This window comes from Nomia melanderi, chromosome 1 (assembly GCF_051020985.1).
Source record: "Nomia melanderi isolate GNS246 chromosome 1, iyNomMela1, whole genome shotgun sequence".
Classification (NCBI taxonomy): Eukaryota; Metazoa; Arthropoda; class Insecta; order Hymenoptera; family Halictidae; genus Nomia; species Nomia melanderi.
In genome coordinates this window covers 38,417,315-38,444,360 of record NC_134999.1, presented here as the reverse complement: position 1 = coordinate 38,444,360, position 27,046 = coordinate 38,417,315, and the positions used below count along the sequence as shown (strand labels likewise).

At 48.8% G+C, this 27,046-nt stretch overlaps 1 protein-coding gene across 1 annotated transcript in view; it reads left to right on the top strand.

The window, feature by feature from the left end:
- The window catches only part of LOC143176905 (uncharacterized), a 65,072-nt gene that overhangs the window by 14,213 nt on the left and 23,813 nt on the right, over positions 1 to 27,046 (top strand). The window contains exon 2 of the mRNA XM_076374392.1: positions 8,187 to 9,669. Coding sequence (XP_076230507.1) covers positions 9,388 to 9,669 — 282 coding nt within the window. The 5' untranslated portion in view covers positions 8,187 to 9,387. The remainder of the gene's footprint in view (positions 1 to 8,186; positions 9,670 to 27,046) is intronic.

Sequence of the window (27,046 nt, the reverse complement as noted above, 5' to 3'; positions counted from 1 at the left end):
TAAATTCTGCCAAATCACGCGTCGAATGCCTAAATAGTATAGAATAAGGAAATTATGTGCTGGTTTCCTACTGTTTCAGTTGAATCGTTCGTTTGAAACTTAATATTACAAACATAGTACCTTTATTTCTTTGCTGTCGGACAGAAAGCAATCCGATTCGCCTAGGTCTAACCTATTATTCGTTTCGCTCAAACCTGCAAACAAACTTGCCTCGACTTGAATCCGATTTTCGGACTTTTGCGCGTCTAGTACAGGGAGGAGTTCATGGCGGTGCGAAAATTCAGCGCGACGAAGAGGTCCCATGGGAATTTGCGGAGATTGACAAAAAGGGGGCTCGCGCGTGATCTCGTCAACGAGGGGCAGACGATCGTTTTAAGAGAAAGAGCCGCTCGACCTTTGAACAGCCGAGATGCCAGATGCCGGTGTCGCCCGTTCGATATCGTTCCAGCAGGCATCTGTTACGAATCTACTACGGTTTTTGCGTCTACCGTCGGCGCTCCGATCATCCCCACGAACGCCCTTTTAATAACGCCCTTCCGGTCGTCTGGCCATCCGTTTCCGGTCCCTGTCGCATCCGAATGCAGCTCTTGATGAAAAATCTGCGACGCTGTTTACGGCGAAGTCGGGTCGTCCTGTGATCCAGTTCAGTTGTAGAAAGTGTTTGCCGGAAATTACTGAAAGAAATTAATAGCAAGGCATTATTTTTCCTATTTTTACTAACCTACTCTTACTGGTTTTGCTATTAACCACTTGCAGTGGCAATGAATTCAGAAACTCGGCAGGATCTCGCACGAAGAATTTTGTCTTCACTTATTATATACAGATATGTACACTAATTTTGTGTATTAGTAATTTTGTACAAAGTAGATTTTAAAATAACCTGGAATATGTAATTCAATAAGGCTATCGACGTGTACAATATGTCGGCAATTTTTGAACAAAAACGTCACGACGTGCATAGCACGTCTTTCCAGCGCAAGTGGTTAATGACGTATAAAGTCTTTTCTAGAATATTTAGGGAAATTAGTAAAGATAAAATTGATCCTATCGAGCAAAATTAATGTCATTTCATTGAACGTTGAACAAGTTCGTAAGTCGCATTGGATCCTGTGAATTTGTAGAGGATACGAATGTATCCGATGAAACGATGCGTCGAGAGGATTGATAGATCGATTAGGTTGAATTAATTTGCTGGCCGTCCGAACGTTTGATAAGCTAATGAAAGATTAAAAAGAATTAGCGGGTACTTGTACCTTGATAACGGTGGAAAGTATATGGAAGTAGGTTAACGAGGAAATTGTTTGATTATTCAAATACGTGGATATTAAGGTGGATGATATATTACCGGAGATTTTTAGCCGGCCGGCTCGCAGGACGTTCGATAAATCAGAGTATTGGATGGAACGATATGTCGATCCGGTATGGAAACACGGAACTGTTTCGATATGATAAGTACCAGAATCTCTGTTTACCTGTCCGGATAATGGAGAGGCATGGAATCGATGTCTATATACAGATAGTATAATCGGAGACCCGCATGAGCAGTATCAGGACTATAGCCGGTCTATTGTATCAGGCTTAAGGAGAAAGAGATCGTCTATAGTCTGGCTATTGGGCGACAGCATCTACCGATCGACAGCGACTAGTACCGACAGAAGTGCACTGGCCCCTAAATAATCCTCGAAGAAACTGAGACTACCATGTAACTTTCTTACACTTCGACAACACATGGAACAATCATTGTTTACGCTTCAATTCTAATCGATACACATGCATACATGAAAACAACACTCATCGACACATTTTCTATTAATTCCCACGTATTCACAGCTACACAAACCTGTCCCTTCCAGCTTCTAAAGGGAGAACATAATAATTGCAACAATATATTTACCCTGCAACAATGTACGCATTCGGTACAACAGAGAGGAACCACGTGCATCGATGAATGGAACATTACTGTAATTGATTTAAATACAATATGAATTCCATATTGACGTAAGCATTGAACTGTAGGAAGGCGCGAGGTGTTCGAACAAAAGTAACACGTTCAATTCCGATGTACCTCTCTTGCATCATCTAGATTAACCCTTTGCACTCGGAAGTTTTTCACTAGAAATATTTGAACATTCTCTGATGAGATAAAATCGATATTTTGTGAAACTAAGTGGACGAGGAATCACTCACATTTATTTGAATATTTCTCGAAACGATGCATTATAGGAAATATAATACTAAATATCAAATTTTATATTTCTACTGTATGAAATCAAGTGGCGAGTCACCTCTCGAGTGCAAAGGGTTAACAAATCCGCGTATCGTGGAAGGACAATCGCGGAGCACGTTGCACTCGACGATTAAGGCATTGTTATTCAGCTGGTCGAAGTCCTATCGATTGGCCGGCACTTTCGTCGTCGGGCATGCTTAAGGTAACTCGCGGCGTCACGTATCCAATAATTCTCCGGGGCTTTCGAAACATACGGTCCATCGCGAGGAACTTCTGTCCCCCTCCTGTAAATCACATTAAGCCCTCGAAGTCCCGTGACCGCGCGTAACGGGACGATATATCAATGGGTGGGCGGCCACGTGGTGCCGGACAAATTTCTCTTTCTCCCCCGTCCCCCGGCCCTGTTCGCCGCCACTCGTATTTTCGAACGCGTTTAAGTGGGACGTAATTCCGTTCCCGTCAAATCCTTATGAATGGCCCGACACAGTTCCGTCCAGGAGCGCCGCTGCCGCCGCCGCCGCCGCCGCCGCCGTTTAGGCAGAGTCGCGAGCCTCGCTTTCCCGGTAACGGGGAAACGATATAATTTTCCTGGCTTCTCGCCGCGACACCCCCGGGACGAGGCATTAACAATCCTCCGGGGAAAGTGACTCGCTGGGAAAGGGAGGGAATCTCAGACCGAGAGAGAATTCATGACGACGTTACGCTGAAACGTTGCCACCGGGATAAAGGTATTCAGCCGAAATGTTAGCTGCCAGTCGCGTAATCTGCGCGCGATTCCGATGATTCAGTTTTTTTACTTTTATTCCTGGCTGGGGATTATTTGCTAGAATCTCCGCAGAAGAGAACGACGAACGAGGATTATTAATTTTTCAACCGAAGCTCGTAGTTTATTCATTACGAGCTAGTTTCGGTTCCGGTAATGAACGAGCGCGAAAATTGTTAAAGACCAATTCGGACACGCCGTAGTCGGGAATTGAAGAGTTATTAACTCCTTCGCGTGCATTTAAAGTTGATTACTTTAAGTTGGTCTCGTCGTTACAGTTGATGGGGCTACGGTTAAGTTCCCGGAGAATGCGCTCAATGTTTATACGAGTTTAATGAAAATTAAACGGTGCGAAGGGAGCGGAGGAACTAAAATGATATCTCTGTAGGTTCCTTTATGATAATCCAGTTCGAACGGGATGAATGTGTTACTCGAAAGAGAGGTAACTTCAATATTCTCTTCTATTATTCTTCCGTTCCATTTTTCTTTCTTGCTTTACCTTCCTAGACAATTTTTCTCTTGCTTTAACTTCTCTCTAATTCTATTCTTCTATTCTCGATTCCCCATTTTTCCACCTGCAATGCCCTATTTCTCCGCTTTTCCCTCAAACTCGTTTGTCCGTCTACAAACGCACCAAGAACCCATTGCGCCCCTAAAATCCAGCAGCGATAAGATCACCAAATACTAATCACGGGGAAACGACATTTTCCCCTAAATCGATGACCAGGCGGCCGATCCTATGCGCCTCCATTCGGCGCTCAATCTTTCCCCCGCCATTCGATTCCGGGCGGTGCATTCTTGATGCGCCGGCGAAATGTCCTGGATTTTCTCGAGTGCGAGGGAGAGAGAGGGAGAGAGAGAAACGAGGGGACGGCCGATAGCGCGTCGATAAATTACGCCGGCAGATTCCCGAGCCGATTTTTATTTATTCATCGTGACAGCGGCGAGGAAAAACGACGCCGAACACCGGTACGACTCGCCTTACAGGCGGGCGAGCGTGTACGTGCGAGCTCCGCAGAAGGCAGCGTCGGATAGGGGGCAGGCAGGGGGTGTGCAGGTGGGAATTACGAGGCGAGGTAAACTCTTCCCCGTCCGATCGGATAAAGACGCGAGCGACTTCGACGCTGTCGGCGAGGAAAAATACGGAATGAACTTGCACACCGAGCGCGATCTCCCGTGCGTGTGTGCCCATTGTTTCTGCTCGGCGATGCTGCCAGGCCTTCCTGAAACTTTTACGATGTCTGGCCTCTCGCAGCAGGTTCGAAGAAACGAAACTAGGAGGCCGCGGTGCGAAGAGAAAGGCAAGGAATCGATGCGACTGCAAACGAATTATAGGTATTTTAAATTTCTAGGGCCGATGAAAATTGTATGGGGATGAGCGAACGGTGGAATCAAGTTACATGGAACGACGGTTTTGTGAATTTCTCGGTTGCGATTGTCTCTTTGCTGATGTTTTTGTCTATGGTTTGTTAAATGCGATTATCGTAATTTACGCTGAATTTTCGTGATTAGCAGTAAACCATCGACGATTACTCCTTTCAAACGGAAAGAATCGGCTTCAGTTATGCAAGATTATTTGCCACGCTTGATCAGGGTTAGCCAAGAATCCCCGAAGGACTCAGAAATCCTGTAAATTACGGGTATTGCGGGGACAAAACGCTTCGAACGATTCCGCGATGATCCGTAATTAATTTTCCTCCACGCGCGGTCGCCGGCGGCAGGGATGAATCGGAGATATTCCGATACGCACAATGCTGGCAGCACTCGATTCCGCGTCTTTCTTGCGGCGACGTCGTTCGCGAATCTCCTCTCCGTTCTGAAACGGCGCGCGCCGGTAAATCCCGAACGCATTCCTGCCGGAAGTAAAAAGAGGAAGCGTGCCGCTGCGCGGGGCGAGGCGGGCGACGTTCACGTTGCACGTTCGTCGTAGCTATCGGTATTCTAATTACTCGCAGCACGAAAATAGCGAAGGAAGTTGGAACGCGTAATTACACTCGGGCGCGGCGCGGCACGGCGCTGCGCCTTATTAAGGTATCTCATTTTCTTCGGGGGCTACCGGCACACTGGTCGATGGCTTCGGCACCGTAGTTCTTCATCGAGTTTTATCCAATAAAGGTGCACCGATCCTCCCCGCGCTGGAAAATACGAGCGGATCCCCAGGAGTCACGACCGAAGAACCCGCGACGGTCAACATCGACGGCTAATACCGCCGGCAAAAAGCACCTTTTCAGGTTTAGTTAGCTTCCATCCACCCTCCGCCCCCTGTCCGCCTGTCCCGATGCTCTGGGATCCGGGTTAGAACTTCCTCGAAACGAGCGGACATCTTGGAATTGAATTACCGACGGACGGAGACGACGATCTTGTTAACAACGCCGGCGAATTTCTCGATCCGCTTCGATTGCGACCGTGGCAATCAGCCGGGGACAAATTTCGACTTATGAATCGGCGCGGGTGGAGGGAGGGATCGTGGAATTTTATTGTGGTGCGTGGAACTGAGAGTGGAACCGAGAGTGGGGCTGCCGGATCAATCGAAACGAGTCCGTTCGGAAGTCGTATTTTCTAATTGGCGAACAGATGCTTTTAAACGATTCTACTTTCATTTCTAACCAAGCCTTTCGCTATTCCTCTCACTTAGGAAGCAAAGTTATTCCGCTCCGGTCCCGTTGACGCGATGCCAAGTCCTCGCGCGTAGCAGAATTTAGAGGTACGCCCGCAGAGCCCCATAAGTCAAAAGAACGCAGCGATCCGTTCGCTCGCCGTCGCAGATTGCGATCCGGGGGCTTACATCGGGACCGATTAATTCTGTAAGATTAGTAAAACCGGTCCGGCAGAATTACTGCCGGCGGAATACGATCCGAATCGCGGTGTCCGCATTAGATGGCGTTAATTAGTCGAGCGTCTAATCCAAAGGACGGAAGCCGCGCGTTCTCTGGGCCCGGAACCTTTTGAGAAACGGGAAAGACGTAAGCCGTCGCGGATTGGACTGAGCCTTTAACATGCTTTTAACCCGAAGTTACACACGCTCGCGATTAAAAGGAAAGTAGTTTCGAGTTGGCTGGGCGGGCGTGCGGGATGGCCGGGTCTCAAAACGGCCCAGCTTTCTTGGCACGTTCTCATACACGGGCTTTCATGCGAACGTTACGACTATTGCAGTCCCGGGGAGTTTCGAGCGAGAATTAGCTCGGCACGATTAAGCTTACGTTCCTTGGATCGAGATTATCGTTAGCGGCAAGTGATTTAGATACGGCGGCGGCGGACTCTATGGAAAAGTTCCGTACGTACGCCGAGACGCTGTGAACGCGATAACGTTTCTTAATCCCGATCGGTGCAACGAACAATAGCCGTTACATAATTTTCTTTTACGTCGGATTAGAACGCTTAAAGTCTTTGATTAGACACGGTTGCCTCCGCCCGGTGACCTGCGGAACTGGCAATGAAAATCTATGTCCTTTCGTTGGGTATTCTCCGGGGACTTTTACGTCGCGAACAGCGCCTCGGAGTTTTTAATGTTTAACATGCTTTCGGGCATCCGGTTATCCGAAAGTTTCCTCGCGATTTTACTCGGGAATTTCATGACAGTTTCACGTTATTTGTTTCATTCGACTCGTATCATATCCGTTCATCTAGAATGAATGAAACTTAATTGAGATAGAAGTCATCTCTACGCGAAAAATAACACGTTTAATTCTCCTGTCGGAAGCTCTCTCCACTTCACGTTTCTCGCGACACTTCCACTTTCCTTGACTCAGAATTCAAACAGCCATTCGACGCTTCAATTTAACAAGAATTTGTTTAGCTCCGAGTTCCATTTATTTTTCTAAATCGTATCCATGATTCCCTCCTTGCGCGAGCACAGAAAAACGAGCTGCGAGGAGGCGAGAGGAACGGGAACGTATCCCGGGCTATGAGGAATATGCATTGTCCCGAGTACGCGACGAACAAATCCGCGAATCGCCGAGTTTGGTCGGTCTTCGGGGAGCAGCACGAAGGAAACAATAAGAGGCGAAAGGATTAGCGTGTGCATGCGAGGCGGGGATTTCCCGGGGCGGTCCTCCGCGGCTGGCGACGTAAATTAACAGAGGATTTAAGATTAACCAGAGAAGAATTAGGGAAAAGAAAATGGCGCTCGAGCGGCGGAAGTGGGGGCCTGTAGGTAGACCGACAGAAACAGGATTAGGTGCACGGAATTCGAGAGCCGGAATCCAAGGTAATTCTCGCTTAATCCTCGGACACGGTCCTGCGACAAGCCGTTCGTTCCGTTCGGCTGCGACTAGAGTATTTCCGTCGTGATATCGCCCGTCCAAAGATAATCCCATCCCTGATATTGCCTCCATCTTTAATGCACTCAAAATCCATCCCACTCGAGCGTACGTCCGATTCCGAATCGACAGAAATAAGACCGCCAACATCTATATCGGCCAGAGGCTTACCATCGCATCGGCCGCGGGAGGAAACTTTACCCCGAAGATTGATCGTTCGACGGTTCCGGCGATCCCTGATTACTTTGGACCATCGTATCGCCGTGAAAACGATTTTCTGCCATTGTAGCGTGCAATTAACCCGTAAACTGCCGGCTGAAATTTCTTAACGTTAATGGCTACGGACGCTTGCAATGCTCCGGTTGAAAGCGCGCTTCCGGCTGCGATAAAGATGTTTAACAAGCGATCATTGCTGGTAAAGATTGACCTTTGCGTCGAGCAATTGTATCTTGAGGTTTCCTGGGAGTTATCAGGTCTATGGAGACGCGAGGGAAGTAGACGCAATGCTAATAAAATCCTTGTGTGGTGTATAACGTTCGGAAACAGCGGATTTCTAAGATGTAGACTTAACAATAGATTCCTACGATTTCTAGACTCTACAGTCGGCGATAGTTAGACTCTGAAAATCACTGCGCAACGCACAGTTTCTCGATGGTTCTCGAGTTCTCGCGGAACGTTGATTTGCGTCGAAAGAATGTTCTCGAGTTGTCATTACAGAAATTGTTGCAGCACCGGTTGTACCGTTAAAGCCGGCACCGGGTAAGAATTAAACGTTTCACGACGACAGTTCTCAGATGTCCATGGAACAGATTTATGCCCCGGCTCTTATTACCCGCGTTACGCTCTCCCCTCCGTTGATCCGTACAGTACGGCAATTAAGTTCCCTTTTCACGATCCGCAGCACTACGATCCTCTGACGGCCTGTTTTTATTTGCAGGTCGGACGGAAAGAAGCAACACGAGCCACGCTGATGAGCGAGAATCGCCGGCCCATTAGTGCACCATACCGTGAACCATCGGGAGGATAGAGCAAAATAACCGCGCCGCTGTAAAAACCATAATAGAACCCGATTATCGAGTCCGGGATATAATAAAAGAAACCCGGCGCCGAACGAACTGAACAAAACCAGCCAATATCCGACCGGCTATGATCAACGAAGAGTCTCTAAAATTCTCAAACGAAACCGAGTCCCCTTCAAATCGAACATAAAAAAGCTCTTCCGCCGACCGACGACTCCCGTTCCCCTTGATCCATGCGCGACAGACCGAGGCGAACCGCGAACAAAAATAAAATCCGGCAAGCAGGTGTCTCGGAGTTAACGACCGTAACGTTTAGATAGTATCGAGTCGCCGTTACTTCCGCCGGACACCGGTGAAACGCGCGTGCGACGAAAGCTGGTGTGGGAGCCGCGAAAACGAGGAGGACTGAGATGGAAAACGTGTACACTTAGTGGAGCTGACCCGGCAATCGGCGCTCATTCTCTTTTATCTCGGCCGATTCACGTTCCTCGCGGCCGAACGGCCCGTTTTTCGCGTCCTGCCACGTCGCGCGCGTAAAAATATAACGACCCCGGTGGGCCGGCTTATGGGGGACGGGTTCAGGGAGCGTGATCGAGGCGGAGACGGCGCGGGGCCGCGCGATACCGCGGGATCGGCCGGTATAATCTCGTAAAACCCGTTGAAGAGTCCATCCGTGGCGGCGGTAAAACCGTCGACGACGTTCCGCCGCTGGGAATTGGTACGCCGCGCATTCCTGGGGGACGGTTTTCGACGGCCACCATTGGACCGGGTTATTCCTGACGCCAGGCTGAACCGGGGAATTGCCTTCGGAAGACGTTTCGCCGCGGGAACTCGGGAGAAAACGGTTTACACCGGCCACGGGAGAAGAATAATTTATTTCGGGCCGGGCGTCGGTGCTTAATGAGCAATTCCGATGGAGCCAGGGGACGTTGTACGCGGTGGACAGTGGTGAAACGGCATTTGTGACAGTGCGAAAAGCAGCGGAAGTGCCTGGAACTCGTTGAAGAACTGGATTCATTGAGCGACCGGATCAGTTCTCGTTCTCATTGCTCCGGTTATTGGAATGGATAAGTGTTCCTTCGATCGTAACGAGTGCTAGGCTCCTCAAGAAGGATCGACATGGATCACGTGCACGTGAAGTCGAGGTCAGCGTCGAAGAGCAACCCTACGAAGATGGCTTGCGAGAAGGCCAGCAGGAGGCTCAGGACGATCCTCGTGAAGGCGTCACGGTTCGGCGTGTCCGCGACGGAAGTCGCCAGACTGCCGACAGCTAAGAAACTGATCCCACAGAGGGATCACGGGTGGAAGCTCGCGGTGTTCCTTTTGCTGATGTTCGGGGGAGGCGTGATCGTTGCGCTGGCCTGCACTGCCAGGAAAGGATGCTCTAAGTTGGAGGAGATCGTAAGTAGAACTTACCTATGAGATTTCCATTTCGTCGCCTCTTCGCGATTCTCGTCTTTGACATCAATCAATAAATAGAATTGGATGTGAAGTTAGCTTTGACAAGGGATCGCAGAGGTTGACGCTATAAGTGATAAAAAGCCAAAGTCCCAAAGTTAGAGGATTTTTAGTTCGATGTTCGAGGTAAGCCTCCGAGAGCGGCTTCCGCGAATACGTTCGCTTAGAAGTTCGTTTTCGTGAGTTATATTCTCAACCATGTAGGAGGTAGTTATAAAGTAGTTAATTGCCAGGGAGTTAGCGTATAATTAATACAATAGAGTTAGGGCATTATTTCTGCCGTTTCCCCCGAAAATGGCTTGTCTTTGTCTTTCCATCGGCAAATAATAGACGCGTTTATCTATCCGCGTTTAAACGAAGCAAAAAATCCAAGATAACGGAGCAAAGATTTCTTGAACCAAAGTACCAGATTGATTAAGATCGTTGTTCCACGCGAATTTTCCCGAAGAACATCAAACAATCATCGTCGTGGAGAAACAAGAACAGCAAGCCGGGAGTAAGTTCGAGCAAACCATGGTATTCTCGGTGCGAGCCAAGCAAAACAGTTCGAATCCGAGCCAGCCCCATCCCGGTCGCAATCGCCGGGCAACTGGTGCTCGGCGAGGCGCGCACAATTAAGCCGGACCTTTCGCGCGGCGATTCATTGGTTTTTCACGTGGCGCGCGGCGTACAAACAAACTTTCCGGCGGTCGTTGTTCCGCGACGCGACCGCAGATGGTACGGTGTGCATGCGCGGTCTATCGACTGGTCGCGCGCGGAACAAAGAGGCAGAGAAAGGACGGTTGGGAAAAGTAAGGTGGGTCGGGGGAGGCAGCTTCGAAGTGGTGTGTTCTGCGGGTGAAACGGGAAAGATGGTTGGAGGGAACGAGGAAACGAGAGAGGGAAAGAAGAAGCGGGGTTGAGGGAGACGGGAGAACAGAGAGAACAATAGAGAGGAGGAAAGGGAGAGAGGAATACGGGCAATGAGAGAAAGAAGAGAAAATAGGCAAAAAAGAGGGCAAGAAAAAAGGAGCTAAACAAGAAGAGAAAAAAGCGAGGGAAGATAGAGCAGAGACGTGAGAGTGCGAAGAGTGGTAGCACGAAAGAGAGAGAGAGAGAGAGAAACGGAAAGAGACGCAGCGAGATGGTCATAGAGCGAGGAAGAGGCTGAAACAGTGTTAACGATGTTTCGCGTGGAGAGGCGGCCGGGCGCTGAAATTACAGATCAAGGGGTTTCTAAACAATTACGCTGTCGGCAGGAGGTCAGGCCGAACAGCCGTGAGGTTAGAGGTTACGGCTCGCAGGAGCCAAGGCTTGCGGCCTGCGGCTGGTTGCGGACGAGGGTCGAGGCTAACAGGAAGTGCTCTCTCACCGCCGGCCAATCGACGGGTGGGCTACACATCGCCGGCCAACCTAGAGAAGCACCAGGAACCCTCCTATCCTCTGATATTCCCCCGGGAACGATGTTCTATTGTCCCTACGGGCGAACGGACCACCGGACAGGGACAGAAACAGGGAAAGACAGAGGCGAGGCGAACCGGTCCAGAAGAGGCGAGGCCGGGATTCGCGGATAAGAGTGTTGCAGCTTACCGCTCTCCATAAGCTACACAGTTACCGGTCGGTCGAGAGTCGGATCGATCGGTCGCAATAACCACACAACTTGGAAACTTGCTATCCCTTCCTCTAACTCGCCCAACCGCCCACTCAGCCGACCCTCCAACCACCCTTTGATTCGTTGGCAGGATTGCTAGCGATTTTCACTGACGTGGCACGAAGCCGAGCCGTGATCATCGGCCAACCGACTGATTGGCGGTCAGAAACATTGGCTCCGGGGCTTCGGATGGAAACCTTTCGACCGCGTTGCCGATCATCCACCTTCGGGTGTTCGCCATTCAACGCGGCAGCTACGGCGAGGTGGTTCGGCAGAGAGAGAGAGAGAGGGGGGAGAGCAGGGATACGCGTCGCCTACGGTGCCCGTGGGGCACGTGTTTCGGCTCTCGCTGCGAGAGCTGATTTCAGGACAGGAAAACTATCCCGCCGGGACCCGTGGCCTGGCAGACACGAGGGAGAGGACTCTTTGATGTCGGCCGGTCGAGGCGGATCGCTCTATGCGCCGCCGTTTATATACAGCTTGTTAACGATATCTCTGTGTACGCCTGATGGACACGGATGCATATTCGGTTAGGCGAGCAACGGGATACAGGACACCGGTGCTGGACCAGAAAATCTAACGTCGGACGATAATGACATCGAGCGGACGACGCGGAGAGCGCTGCGAACACGGGAATTCGGTCAGCTCGCCGGGACGTTGCTGGCTCGAGGAACCTCGGAGGACTTACCGATACTGGGGCAAACTTCATTGGGGAGGATTTAATCACCGATCATTCGAGATTCGAGGTTTAAGGGAGATTAGGGAATCCTTTTTGCTTCGAGCTCGTGTAAGTGAATTGGGGATGATGTTGATGATGGTATTTATATTCTGAGGGTGGTGTCATTGTTCTGGGAAGAGTAGAACAATGCTGGGGATAGTATTTTTTTTAATGGAATAGATGTGATTGTTTCAGTGATTATTGTATGAGTAAATTTTTGTAGAGAACAGTTAGCAAAATTGTGAATATGAAAAAATAATGTAAAAGGGAAATGTATATAAATGTACAGGTTGCGAATGTACCGTGTAATAAACGGCGCTCAGTGGAGGTAGAAATAGTGGGTAATGGGTAGACGTTGGTACAATACAGGGCAAGTAGTATAGCCATATAAATGTTCGTCCAAACTGAAATATTTTCAGTAGAAGCTACAGAGACTTTCATAAAGGAATTGTCCGACTGAAAATATGTTTCCACGAGCGTGATTGTTCGCGCACAAACTGTAATTAAGTAAAAGTAATATTGTTTAGCTACCTTTGCCAAGCAAACAAACAGAAATTTCGTCTGTCGTATTGTACGTTTCAGGCATTGTCAACTTGCCGGAATAAAAACACCAGAAAACCATTACGAGATCGATAAATGGCTTACGGATTTACACAACTCGGTCAACACAATGCAAATTGCAGTAGCTACGTTGTTTCTTTCGTTTGCCAGGCTTGTAACGCGTTTTAATATGTACTATATTCTAAAGCCAACGAAAATTTCAATGAACATTTCATTAACGTAAACAAAATCTGAATAACGATACTCGTATTCAAATCAATTATTTTCATACGTTAAAACAGAAATGAAAACCTTAATAATTTCCATGTAAGCTTCACCTCGATTCACACTTATAGAAATATTCTAAACGATCTCCACGAACTTCTACTCTAAACATCACGTTATCCAATTCAAGCAACACCCAACTCAGTCAAAAATTCCATCATTAACGTCAATACAAAAATCACAATTAGTTCAACAGCCGCGAGATCAATTATTCGAGCGAAGCATCGATCGTTTACTCACAATATTCCCGTCCGACCCAGTTTCCGTTGACCAAAGATCTCGAAGTGTCCGCTTGGTCTCCCAAGCAAAAAGCGCGGGACGTTATTTTTCTATGGAAGACAGAGGCTCGAGGAATTACGTAACGCCAGGCTAAAAGCAACGGAACAATGGTGGCGATTCGACGTTGAAAATCCACGTCTACGCCGTCAAATCCCATCACGGGGAGGGCATAAATTTCTCCGCGCCCTGCCCTCCCTTTTCAGCTGGCCGCCCCGGGCAACCCTATAGATACCTTTCTCACAATGTCATGACTCGCTTGCGTTCCCGCAACCGTGTCACCTGGACCATAGATCGGACATTTATGATTCCGTTCGTTCCTCGTCGCGGATGGCAAACGCACGGCCGCCGTTCCGACACACGCGCATGCATACATGACACTCGGCCTCTGGCCACGATGTACGCTATCGTTCGTAACTACCGACCGACAGTTAACCGATCTATAATCTATAACTGGCTCCTATGTTTTTCGAGCACGGGAGATTTCGGAGTGGGGCGTGTTTTCAAACGCATAGATTCAATCTGTGCAATAACGTTCTCGATTATGGAAGATTACGCGAGATTGGGATACAAGTTTTTATATAATAGTTGAGACTTCGCGGGAAAACATGTTTTAAATGCGAACAACATATATTTTATATGTTTTCAGAACGTATATTTTGTTCATTGGAAGGACAGTTTTGAAAGTAAATAGTTGGACGGTGAATACTTTTGAAAATATACACGTACTCTTAACAATCGCACAACACAATTTCCCCCCGGTTCATTCATAAGCGAATATTACAGATATCTAGCACATTTTCCCGTCCGATCGCAGTATTTACCCCATTAAAAATGAAAGGCGGACACTTCGTTAAAACGGGAACCGAAATAGATTACAAAACGAGCGTACCGTATCGAATATTTTCCAAAATGTCGGCCACGTCGGCTCGAATGGCAGTAATTCCACGCGAAAACGCAACGTTCGAAATAAAATGTCGTTTCCCATGGATCACGCGGGCACGGCCGGATAGTGGCGTGGATTTATATAAATGCGCGCGAGCGCGCGCGTATACGTATACATACATATATACATTTTTTTAATTGGATCTTCTCGGGCGTATAATTCGTAACGGAAGCCGGATCGGTGGATCGCGGAGAGCGAACGCGCGAATATCACCGTTCCGGCTCGGTATTTTCGAATTCGTTAGGCTTACAAATTGTCAGTCGCGATCGATGGCGCGGTAATGATCGGGCCGCGAAGGGAAAGGCGCTGCGCTGTGCTGCGCCACGGTGCTACGGTTCGAATGCAGTGTACATTTGTGCTCAGTCGTTGAACGACACTTGGTCACGAAGGATATTCACCCCGGAGGGTGCTCGAATTAACCCCTTAAGCGGGAGAGAACGGTTTTATCCGCGGGGAGCTTTTCACGCGAGAGGATTCATCGTTCGAGTGTGTTTGCATTCTGAAGACCCCGCGGATGCCTTCGCGTTTCATTTAAACAGTTTATATTTAGATAATGGAACCGAGCTTCTCTCTCTCGAACGGATTCCATCGGGCCCCGGTCAAACATCGCGTGAAACGGTTAGAAGAAAATTCTATTAATTACCCGCGGAGACTTTTATTCGAATTTCATACTTTTAGACTGTTTAACATTTCGACTGCCAAGTAAATAGCCACCAAAACTCCCACATCGAAACTGTTCTCTTAATAAAGCAAAAACTAGAGGCAAGATTCTTCTTAACGATTACTTCACTACATTCCAATCAATAAAACTTAGTTCGTTCGATACGTCACCAAGAAAACGAATGTTCAAGATTACGTTAAAAATGGTGTCACTCGTATTCGGGTGACGTGACAGTCAAAGTGTTAAGAGATTTCTCGAGGCAGTTGCATTTAGATTTTTCTGGCAGCATTCTGTTTGTACGACGTTTTTACTATTTCATTGGGCACTTGTTGGTATTAAGTACATAGGTTCATGGGGATTCAATATCGTTGCAAATTCGTGGCTGAACCGAGGAGTATTTTTGTTACAGAGTTTATGGGAACTGGAGCTTGGTATTGTTTGTTATTTTTCAAGCTGCTTGTGGTGAATGTGTGAATATTGGGTACATGCTTACGGGTGCCTTGAAATTGGTATTATATTTTTCTATTCGTTTCGCGATCGATGGGGAATTTTGGGGAATCGAAAATACGAAGGGCGAAATAGAAGAATGGAAGTGAGAAGTGAAGGGAGCTTTGAGTCGCGGGAATATCTTCGGAAGGTGAAATAATATTTTCTAAGAGAGGAGTCACGGTTATGAGGCGAAGAAAACGGCAGTGATTCCGGTATGGAATAAATCTCGCAATCGTATCTTGAAGCGGCGATAACATTTTTATACACCGTTTCTACATTCTACGCGTTCTATGCATGAATGAGGTCATAGACGTAAAAACAAGATAGCCGGAACGGCAGATGAAATAAATAAGATAAAACCGAATTTATTGCCGCTGTATATTGTTCAAGATCATTTATTACCGTACATTTATAACTCGTTATTTATATCCTTATACTCGTCGGATATCGCGAGCCCTCATCAATTTTATTTATCTTAACATCTCCCCGGAGAATTATTCTTTTAATTCCCTGTCATAAATTTTATCATCACGTTAAAGCTCCGCTTGTCGATGGGAAATATTAGCACACTGCAGCAATGAATTTCTTTTAATTAAACGGGATGGAAAATGCGAGGAAAAATTAACCCGGTGGAACAAAGGCAATCGCTCAATTATTTCTCAACAATCAAAAGGTAATATTTAATCATCCTTCCGAAGCGTTATCTTTTCCAAAGACCACATTCACATTTTTTAACCCTCATACTCGTTCAATAGTATTCTCTCTTTCTCTTGTTTCTAAAAATACTTTTCAATTCCAAAGCGTCCTATCATTACTATCAAATTATTATCCCCGCGTCGTCGACGTTATTTCAATGCCGGGGATAAACCGGGTACCGTAATAAAGTTAATTATTCGCACGAGTGGCGGGACTCGAGCGACAGAAGTCGAGAAAAACCGACAAGCATCCTCGACGAAACAAGCCCCGATAATTGACCAGCGAAAAGTCACATCACGGTTAAGAGGTTAATGATCAATTATACAAGGGCGGGTTCCCGGGACCTCGCGCGTGGACGTGCCCTCGCGGCTCGTTAGGGGAGACAGGTGGCATCCACGCTGTCGGGCTTCGCACGCGAATCAACTAGAAATCACCTGATTCGCGGACAGATTCACACGGGCCAGCAGAATTTCGGGGCAACCCCGGGACAGCTGTGCGGGATGTCCCTCAGTCCTGTCACGAGTATGATCCCGAGGATACCCGTCGAGTCGGATTCGTCCCGGCCGACTTCTAATTAATTAATGCATTAATTTACCCTTTCCCGGTCGCCACCTTTGCCCTTAAACATCCCCCCGCCGCCGTCATGGCACCGTTCAACCGCAACGCTTTGGGGTTAATCAACGGAAATACAAAGAGCGAAGCGAACGAACGAGTCCAATTTCGCTAATGTACTCATTTTGTTAGGATTTCGCTGAGCTTTGGGTTTATTATGCAAACGCCTCCGGGTTCTCTGCTCTCGCTATATTTTTTCCCCGTTCGGGATGGCCTGAAAGAAACGCGAACGCGGAGGTGAACTCTGCTGGCTCCCGGCTGCGGCGAAGCGCGGCTTCGACGACGAAATTTCAAGAACGGGGATGTGCGCATTGTCCGACGTCTGGGGGATGTTCTATGCAGCTGCGTTGGGATTGTATTTCGATAATAAGGGCAAAGTAAAATCCTAAAGAGAGATATTCCAATATCCCTCTGAATTGTATACGATTAATGTCAGGTGAACCTTCCGACAGATGTACTTGAATTTTTCCATAGAAACAACGAAGTATCGATTCCTATCTGAAAGTATCTTCCACGCGAACTGAAAAGTTCGTCGGTATCTCTGTTTGACTTCGACTAGTTATAATCAAACTCGGAACTAGGATAACCAAATTCTCGTGAAATAACCTCAAGTTAATCAAATGACTCGCGTAGAATTAGGAGAAATGAATCGGTATCAGAAAATATCTGCAATCGCGAATGAAAAGCTGATCAAACGGTGACTCTTACTCGAGAATACGGTCAAATAATACCGCGGTTAAATGATAACGGATGGGGGGCAGTTCGAGAAGAATGAAATTGGAACTGGGTCGTCCAGTTCGAGTAGCGGGAAGAATCGCGTTCATCTGTGGTAAAGGAAGGAGGCGCCGGATCCGCACGACCCTGTTTCGTTTCCTGGGACGGGGGATCGGGTCGAACGATAGCTGGGACGAGCCGTCGCGCGGCCGAGCGACCCCTAGAAAAACGAATGCAAATGGAGAAACGCTTTCGAACGAGCCACGTCGATCCGATTACCGCACGACCCGTGGACGGGTGTCACCGGCCATTAGCGGGAACTCGAATTTCAAATCCCGTTTCCGTGATTACCGCGACGGAAACGAGCCGCTGAAAGAGAAGGCGCAGAGAAGGCGAAAGGGAAAAGGGTTGCGCCGGCGGAACGGGGACTCCGGCAGCTGGCTATCGTTCCTAGTCACGGGAACTCCGTCGAACCGGGACGAATGTCAATTTTCTACTTCGAGGAAATTACCATTGTATCTTTCGTTGCGTGTCTTCGGATCACTGAATCGGTTATTAACTGATATTTAATGTTGAACTTCGTACAATGCCTCGATGCGTGAAACATTCGAACAAAACAGCTTTGTTCCTCAATGCACTGGTGATTTCTCTTCGAATTAGTCTCAAAGAACATCGTCCTCGTCAAAGAATGTTAAATATTTCTAGTAAGAAACATCCGAGTGCAAAGGGTTAACCCCTTGCGGACGAATGTTAACATTCCGGCGAGATCAGATGTTCATATTTCGAAGACTAAGTCGCGAACAAATGAATTACTCAAACAGCAAGAGATCACGTGGTTTCCTTTTTTCCTATTAATTAAGCAATCGATATATAATCTAACTTCATCTGATAGTGTCGTACATTTCAGAGGATCTTCGTCCGTAAAGAGTTAAGGCTGAGATAGTTGAGGAGGAGGAATTTAGTAGCCTTTGGCAATTAGCAAAATTGTCTTACCGTTTGAACTGTGAAAGAGTACTTAGAATTCGGGAAAGAATTTTTATTCAACTTCAATTACTACGTTTAAATTTTCAAAAATTATCTTATGTATCATTTGGAGTATAGAAACCCGAATTCGAATTCGCGACACTCGCTGCCACGTGTTCTTGGTTCACGATTATCAATCAGAAAGTTCACCACTTTATCGGAATCGGCCGGGCAATAACTCCGCACGAAGGAATCATGGGAGGGCAATCTCGAAGTTGTTAGAGGGGGACGGCCGAGTACCGAGCTCTCTATCCCCGTGAATTTTCATTTTAGAAACCGTAGAACGTTTCCGTAGACCGGGAACGGTTCTTGACATAATGAGGTCGCCGCCAGTGCTAAAAGATTCTCTTTCTATATTCAAGATCCGATCTACAAGTAAAAACAGGGTCTGTTAAAAATCGCGGGAGAATGGTCGGAGTTATGGGGCTTGGAAGTTTCGACGGAGAATCCGATCGGGGGAAATCTTTATGAAACTGGGAATAACGGGGCGCCGTCTTTTGTAGCTGTTCGTCGACGGTGAACTTCGGTGAGACAGATGTCCGTTACACGGGACTCGAGTTGGCAGGCATAGGACTCGAACAGGCGATTGCGGGGTCTGTCGATTCACCTTTGACCTGTCGCGATCAGAGGCGGTCCGTTGTTTGTAGACTCGGAGTCATTTGATCTAGATGCATTCTAATTTACGTAGGATCTTGGGAATGGATGGCAATGGAAGGATAAACGGGACGATGAAAGATGAGGAATGATGTAAGGGATATTAATATTGGGCTGGTAAGGGGTTCTGACACTTTTTAAGGAAGACGAATGCGATTTTATTAAAATCAGATTTGAGAAGTCTCTCCTCGAAATAAGATTTTAGGAAGCGGATCTCGCTGAAAAGATCAAGACGAATGCAAATGGCGTTCCTTATCTATTGAACTTTCCGAATCAGTTCCGTTAAATGAAATTCCGCGGAAAGGGACGGTAATCTACAATGTCAATTCAGGCTTGTGTAGGGAATCGTTTCCTCTTCGTTTCTGCTGCGAACTAAAGCCAATACTCGGAGCACTTGTTTTCCGTGCCTGATCAATGCCGGCTGTATCTACTTACAGGAAAGTTTGCAGGGTAATGTTTGTTTTCTGTATCTGTTTTGTCGCGCGAACTCGCCGCGTTTGTTCTATTTTCCTGGCAATAATAATGGAACTCCTATAGCGCAAACAAGCTCCAACAAAAACTATCGGGAATTTTTGTTCGACGGAAAATGGAAGGCAATTAATATAAAAACAAGCTATTCGACGGTACGCCCGACAACCGTCCGGATCAAGAGCACACGGAATAATATAAAAAAAGGTGATCGCACGCACCCAGGCACCGCGATCGTCTGATTCCACCAATGAAACACTCGAGAGCAAACAGGCATGATTCCCCTCGCTGCGTTCCGCTACCGAAACCCAAGTACTCATCCATCCCTCCATCCATTATATCACCGATACGCGAAATCCGCGCATCGGCTCGTGTATCATCTGCAACGGGCCGCTGAACGATCCGTCGTCGACGTGAGAGGAGGCAGCAGAGATGAGGGGGTGTTACTAGCATGTAGTGTTCCGCGATAATGTCGAGCCTCGGTGACATAAAAGGTTGAGAGCGCGAGGAGACGCGAGGCAGCGAGGGGCGCGCGGCAGAAAGAGATAGGAAGGGAAAGAGAGAAGCCGCGTAAATAGAAAACGAGAGAGAGAGAGAGACGAGAGGAACGGGTGGCGAAAGAGTGACGCTGGAAGGGGTCGTCGAGCTGGTGTGGAGGGTGGGACGGGCGGATGGGCGCTAGAGCGTAACCTGATATAGCTGCCAGCAAGCTGCCGTAGACCGGTATCGTGTCCTCCCACCCCCGCCGCTGTCTCGCCCTTCTCGTCCCTTGGACCCTCCGACCCTGCGTCTGACTGCATACGCTTCCTAGAGATGCACGGTTACCCAGGAATATTCTCCACGTAAATGCAGCGTCGATGTTTTCCCAACGCGGAGGCCTCTCGACGGTTCTCCTCGCTTCCAGCTTTTCTTCTTCCCTTCCATTCTTTCCACCCTGCTTCTTCCCTGCCCCTGCGACGTCCCGTTCCTCTGTTTTCCACGTCTACCGACCGGCTTTCCCCTCCTTTCCCCGCGCTTTCGTCCGACCCGCACCGCCGTTGGCCCGCCGCGCGCCCGAAGCCGACGCCTTTTTATTCGCTGATCCAGAATACAGCAGCTGTTACAAGGGAAGCCGGCCTGATGGGGCAAACTGTTCGATATTCCTCGAGACAATCGCGGATCCTTCGACCCTCCCTCCCCGATCCTGCTCTCCGCCGATTTTCGTAGGCGCGAGCTAAACGCGCGCACGGAATTGAATATCGTTTTGTAACACGGCCAATCCCGGCGAAATCGCGTTTCATACCCGTGAATTCTGTACGCTTCTCCCGCCCCCGTTCCGTCCTCGTCTTAACCGACCCCTCCCGCCGATGTACCATGAAGTTTTGATTTTATTCAGTGAATGGGACACGCTCCCACCGGTCTGCGGAATTTTCTGCGCTGCGGAGGGCTTCTTGCCGGCGGAATCGCTAATTTTGGAATTCTTGCTTCGCCCGGGCGCGGCTGGGATTTCGTGTATGCTTCGGAATGTTGCGTATTCAAATAAACATGGTATTTTTTGGTTATATGTTCGGAGAGATTTCTGCGGCAAGAGTGATCTTCAAATGAGGTGTGTTTTAAGTAAACTTTAACTTAAGAATGTACGGTGCATCTAGATTACAAGTATATCAGTACTGAATTTCACTTTGTAAAACTGAAATTGCTAGTGTAAGTTGTAAGAAATTAAACATTCTGTTCATAAAAATTGTTCGATAATCGCCAGAAACAAGGCGAATTTTATTACTCGCGGGAGGGAGCGAAACAATTTCCCAACTTACACCGGAAACTTGCGCCGCGGGCTCTTAACGCGGGCATATCCGGAATCCGTGCCGGACAAAAGAACGAAAAAGCGAAGGGAGCGGCGGCCGGGAAGGAGAAAAAAAGGAGGAGGATCGCGAGCGCTCATTGAAGGAGCCCGGGGGCCGAGATTAAAATTGATTGTACGGTTTCCCGCCGCGCGAACTCGTGTAATTCGATGATATTACTGACGACGTGGCGGGAGGAGGTGTGCTCCTCGGATAAATAGTAAAATACCGGGATTGTACGAGCCCATTACCGCAATTCACCGACGCTAGTTATGAAATATTCTTGGCGGGGCCCCGCAGTCGCGGCGAATACGCGCGAAACGAAAGCGTGCTGCACCGTGGCCTGATGAAACCACCCGGCGCACGCTCCTTTTGTTCCGACGGTTGTTTCGCGAAATTCCCCGGAATTCATCGTCGACGCGGCCAAGACAAATGCGGCAAATAGAATTACTATACCGCGCCGGGGAATTATTAAGGCCGCGTTCGTGCTTCCGTCTCGCGCTCCGCGAAAATGCGTCTGGATGCTGAGTGCCGATCGTGTATGATAATTCCCCTGTTTGCGTTATTCGTCGTGGTTCATGCTTCCTTGACGAAATTCGAGACAACCAGGTAGTTATTTCGCCAGTGACGTTACAGAAGTCGTAAATCGTATTTTAGCGATGCTTATTAGGAGTAGGATGCTACGCTTTTAAGCTTTGTCATTGGTTTATTCTCAACAGAGTACAATATTCATAATTCTTTAGTAGTCATACTTGAATGATTTATAAATTCTCCGTTTACTTTTCATCGAAGCTCTACACTTGACACTATAAAATCTTTCTCAGCGATATTACCAAACGCTGAAAAACAATTTCAAACACAACTCACCCTCTCCCACAAGATGTATCAACCACAAATTTGATTTCTCAGTTACGAAAAAGCCTGTCCCACGCGAACGCAGTCTCCCCTGCGAATGGAGCGATGATTAAAACCACGAGGCTCGCGTCGCCTCACGGTTGGCGGTATCCTTAACCTGCGTCCCCACCTTCGTCGTGCGGCGAGTTAATTAGTCTGGTCTCGTTCGATACTCGTTATAAACTGTTCTTATCGATACCGTCCCTTTGAAACGATACCGTTGCGCCGAACTTCCCCCGTTACGGTTTTGTCCCCCCGTTCACGGGAACTTGAGAACTCCATTATCCTCGCGGCGCGTCTCGCCCCGCCTTGCCTCGAGAACCCGGGGCTCCGCGGCGTTGACCGAGATCCCGGAGCAAGCCGGGCGCGGGGAACGCCTCGGGTAAATGGCCTTGAACTCGATTAGATCCTGGAATCCCGGAATTAGGATCTCTTTTTACACGTCCCGCCTTAGAGCGTTCCGCGGCGGTGGATACGTCTCCACGGCTCTTCCCCTTAATGTACTCGACATTAAGGTTTCGCGGCTCGGTAATTAGATCGCGCCGGTATTCGTTCCGCGTAATCTCGGGGATAATTTTTGCTTATTACCGTAGCGGGGGCCGTAATGGCCCTCGTCGCGGAGACCGGCATTATGCGAGGGAATTCGAGGAACGAGCGGGGCAATTCATAGAGACCCTATTAATGAGCGCTTTCGTTTGAGCAAGTTCATTCAATCATACGATATTGCTAACGAGTTTTGTCTAGTTACGCTAAAACGTGGCTCCCTGCTCCCATTCGATTCTCCGAAGAGACGTTTGACGCTCGTCTTGTACTTGGAACTACCATCGTTTCGCGGTTGCAATTACGATTCGATATTTATTAATTTATCCTGCCAATGAAACCCGCGTAACCAACGACAGAACCAGAACATAAAGTTTTATAGTCCACTGAAAACAGGCTCTAAACGTATCCCAAACGTCCACTTCCCTGCGTGAGTCGTAAAACGTTCGGCGAAAGCCCTGCAAATTTTCCGATCATTTCCCCGGAACATCAACCTCACTCGTCATCTCCCATAAACAACTTACGACAAAAGCAGAACCCATAAAGCTCAACAGTCCACGACGAACGCTCGACGCCCGGTCCCTAAAACCAGCCGCTTCTCGAGCGAACTCGAGAGCCGCTCCGCGGGAGCGCTACACGTACTCCGACCGATCGGTTTTGTTTATAAACACGTCGATCAAAGTGACATAAGGCCGTAGGAGGAGAAGGTGGGCCGGCTGATTCGGCCGGGGAACGATCGGCCGATATTCCCCGTGAAAATACAGGTGCGCGCCGGTCGGGCTGGCGTCCGGCCGTCCGTGGGCGGCCGATAAAACGTCGGAGACGAGCGTTACGGCGGCGGTGGACAATTTCGTTTTCGCCTGACGAGAGTTCCAAACGAACCCGGTAACAGCATCGGTGCCAGCCAGGCCAGCATCGAGCCGATCCACGTAGGATCTGGCAGCAGCTGCAGTGGCGGCGGCGTCGCCGCCCGTCACTGCAGCTGCATCGAGGTCGACCGTATGGAGTGAAAGGGGCGCGGAGGGGGTGGAAGAGCCGTAGAGAGACAGAGAGAGAGACAGGAGGGAAGGGTTCTTGCATCCGGCGGGGGCCGCCGCTGCTGACGTGCAGAGCACCGTGCACGTATTGCAAAATAGAGGCAGGAACCGGCTGATGCGAGGGGGTGGACCGCGGCTGGCGAGGGGTGGACGACGGGGAAGAGAGGAAGCAGGGACGACACGGCAGCCAACCGCGCGCGCGGACCTCCGCCACGTGGACCGGCCGTTTTCGAGTGGCTCGATGCGAGGATTCAGCCGTTTTTCCGCTGAAAACGGCCCGGATGCTTGAAACCGTCTCCTCGGGATCCGTTAGTCCCGGATTTTTCTGTTACTTCTCTTTTAATCCTGCCGCGGAGCTCCGGCTTTTTCCTGCAGCTTATTTCGTCGGAGACGCGAATTTTGATTCGCGAGCTCCGCGCCGGCGCTCCAGAGGAATTTTTATCGAATCGAAAATTTGGCTTTACGAGGACGCTTTTTCGAGGAATGTATCGAGAGGTTGCTCCCGGTTTTAATCTGGTGAGCAAGATGGATGGTTGATTAAAGTTTTGAAGTGCTGAGTTTTACTGCCAGCGACGCACGCTTGTGCACCGTAAATGCGTAATTCCGTAGCTCGCGGGATGGAGCTCGAGTGCGCTATCAGCTCGTATTATCGAGAATAATACTTGCAGAGTAAGATCTTGGATGTAAAGTACAACAGCGCGGAATCACCGCTGAAGGATCTACCAGTATCGAAGTCACGAGACCGTTATTGAGATTTTATCGTACGTATTATCTTCCATTAATCCCGGTGTGCGTCGCGACATACCTAACATCCCAGAAAACTCAGCGTTCCATCCAGCCGAGAAGCATCAGCCATTAAACGCGCCCCGTCAAAGCAACATCCGGCGGACCATTCGGCCCGCAGAACTCGTTGTTCGGGGCTTGTACCTCGAACGCAACGAGAATAATCTCGAGGAGCGCTTCTCCACTTACAAGAACGTTTCATCAACGCTCTTATTTATTCTTTCCGGGGCGCGCAAAGTGGTCGGTGTATCACGGCGGCTGCAACGGCGAGTGTTGGCCGGAATGGGGGTTTAAATTCTTGATAAAGCAACGGAACGACGTAATAAGAAACTCCGCGGGAGAAAAAGGACCCGGCCACTTTTCCGTACTTCTTGCATAATTCGCAATTTCGGAGTTTCCGCGGGGAGAAGGGCGGCTGGCCCGGCGAGGCGGGGGCGGCTCGAAGAGAGTGGGGCGGACTAGAGTGTTAATTAAGCCGGCAATCTGTTCCCTCGTTACTCGTCCCGAAGCAACGCAGCTGTCGCCGCGACAACGCTCAACTTTCAGCCGTAACATTAAATACATCGTATTTCGCGGGCTTTAGCGTCGAGTGCCACTCGTCGGAATGAATTTAAAACGAACCCCTCTCGTTCGTTCGGCCTGCTGAGTAGGCCGGGAACCGATTCCAGGATCCCGCCTCTCCCTCTCCCTCTCCCTCTCTCTCACCGTGTCGCGTTAATTAGCCACGCCGATACGGATATTCTTCGAAATTTCGTTCCGCCCCATCGAACGCTACCGTCGCCGTGCCCTGCTCCGGAAGAGGGCATTCGAAACTTTTCCAACGGAATTAAATACGGAAGTCTCTCGTGGAAATACTCCTGGCCGGTCCCGTTCCACGGGAACGCTTAAAATTCACGGAGGCGGAGAACAAAGGGTGGGAGGAAAAAGTTTGAACGCGTGTTCGAGCGGACCGGCCGCGTCTCGCAATCGGGAACGAATTTCACGCGTGTTGCGGGTGACTAGCGGCCGTGCGTCGAGCGGAACCGCCCTCTTCGCGAGCTACGACACGACCGATTGCCGGTGGAATTGCCGGTGAAACTAGTTGAACGAACTGTAATTACGCGCCTCGTGCTACGCGCCGCGCGGCTCGCCGGTGCGTTGCGGCCCTCGTTGCCGTTCGATTCGAGTCACGTGGGATCGTGGTTCGAAGCGGATGGGGTGTAATCGTGAACGGGGTCGAATTTGATTGAACCGAACATCGGTACGACCGAGGGGAGAGGACAATTTTCAATGTTCCATCGTGGAACGATTCTTTCGTTCGTTAACATCGAAATCGGAATGCTCTGCCGATAATCCTGTCGGTAATCCTCTTAATCCATCTTACGAACTGATCTCATACATAAAAATAATCTCACGGTGAAACCAGAGTAGATTATTTAATTATTCCTACCGATATATCGTTCGGTTGTGAAAACAATCATTCGCAAACGATTGTGTAAACCTCATTGGTGTCTCGCGGTCGAACACGACGCGTATCGAACCCACTCTCGCAGTTAGCTGAATCGCATTCGTTTCGGCGAACACAATCGATTCGTGAGTAATACACGCCGCTGATCGCGATGAAACAGGCTCGGGCCGCGTTATGAGCGCGATAATTAATTAACTCTCGTCGCGCGTGCGAAAGTTGGGGCGCCGGCACAATGGACGGCAGACGCGCGAGAACTTTCATTGAGAAGTTTGATTCGAGGCGGCGGAAATTATCAGCGAATCCGACCGGGGACGCGAGGCAATCGTATAATTACCGCGCAACTCCGCCGGAAGCGGAACCGGCTGATTTATATTCATAATATGTCTTCGTTGTTCCGATGCTGGATACCGTTACGGGGGCAAGGAACCCAAGTGAAACTGAGAAGGAATTTTAGAGCGGCTCGAGGCGCTAGTTTCGCCGTGATGGAACGTGATGATTGGATGAGGTCGATTCCACCAGAGCGGGAGCTACTCCGGAAGACTCTCTATTATTATTTCAATCTCGCGTTTTGAATTTTTGATTTTCAATCTGTTCCCCGTGTTCCCTGCCTACCCGGCGTATTATTAATTCCCGGGTTGGAATTTTTATCACATTCGTACCTCTCCCTCTTCCTCGGAAATTGGAGTCTCTCGATTACAACTAATAGCTTCTGAAGCATACAACTATTCCGTAACGTAGATCATTCGATAATGATCCAGTAAAAACCTTCCATCGACCAACCGCTCTCCATCAAAGCTCCCAATCACTCTCCAAACTGAGAAAAGTACCTTCAGCTTGGAACATTCGAATAATGCAGCTTCGAATTTGAATAATATAGCGTTACTATATCATAGATAATGAAATAGTGGATCTTGAGTAATCAATTGAGTAATCATTGAAATACTTTAACCTACGCTAAAAATTCTAGATACTAAAATAATAATGCGAATAGAATCTAACCCCTATAACAACCCGAAGGATCGATCAAACCGAAGGCGTGCGTCGTAACACGCGCGTACCGGCGAGCACGCGTATCGTTCGCCCGAGA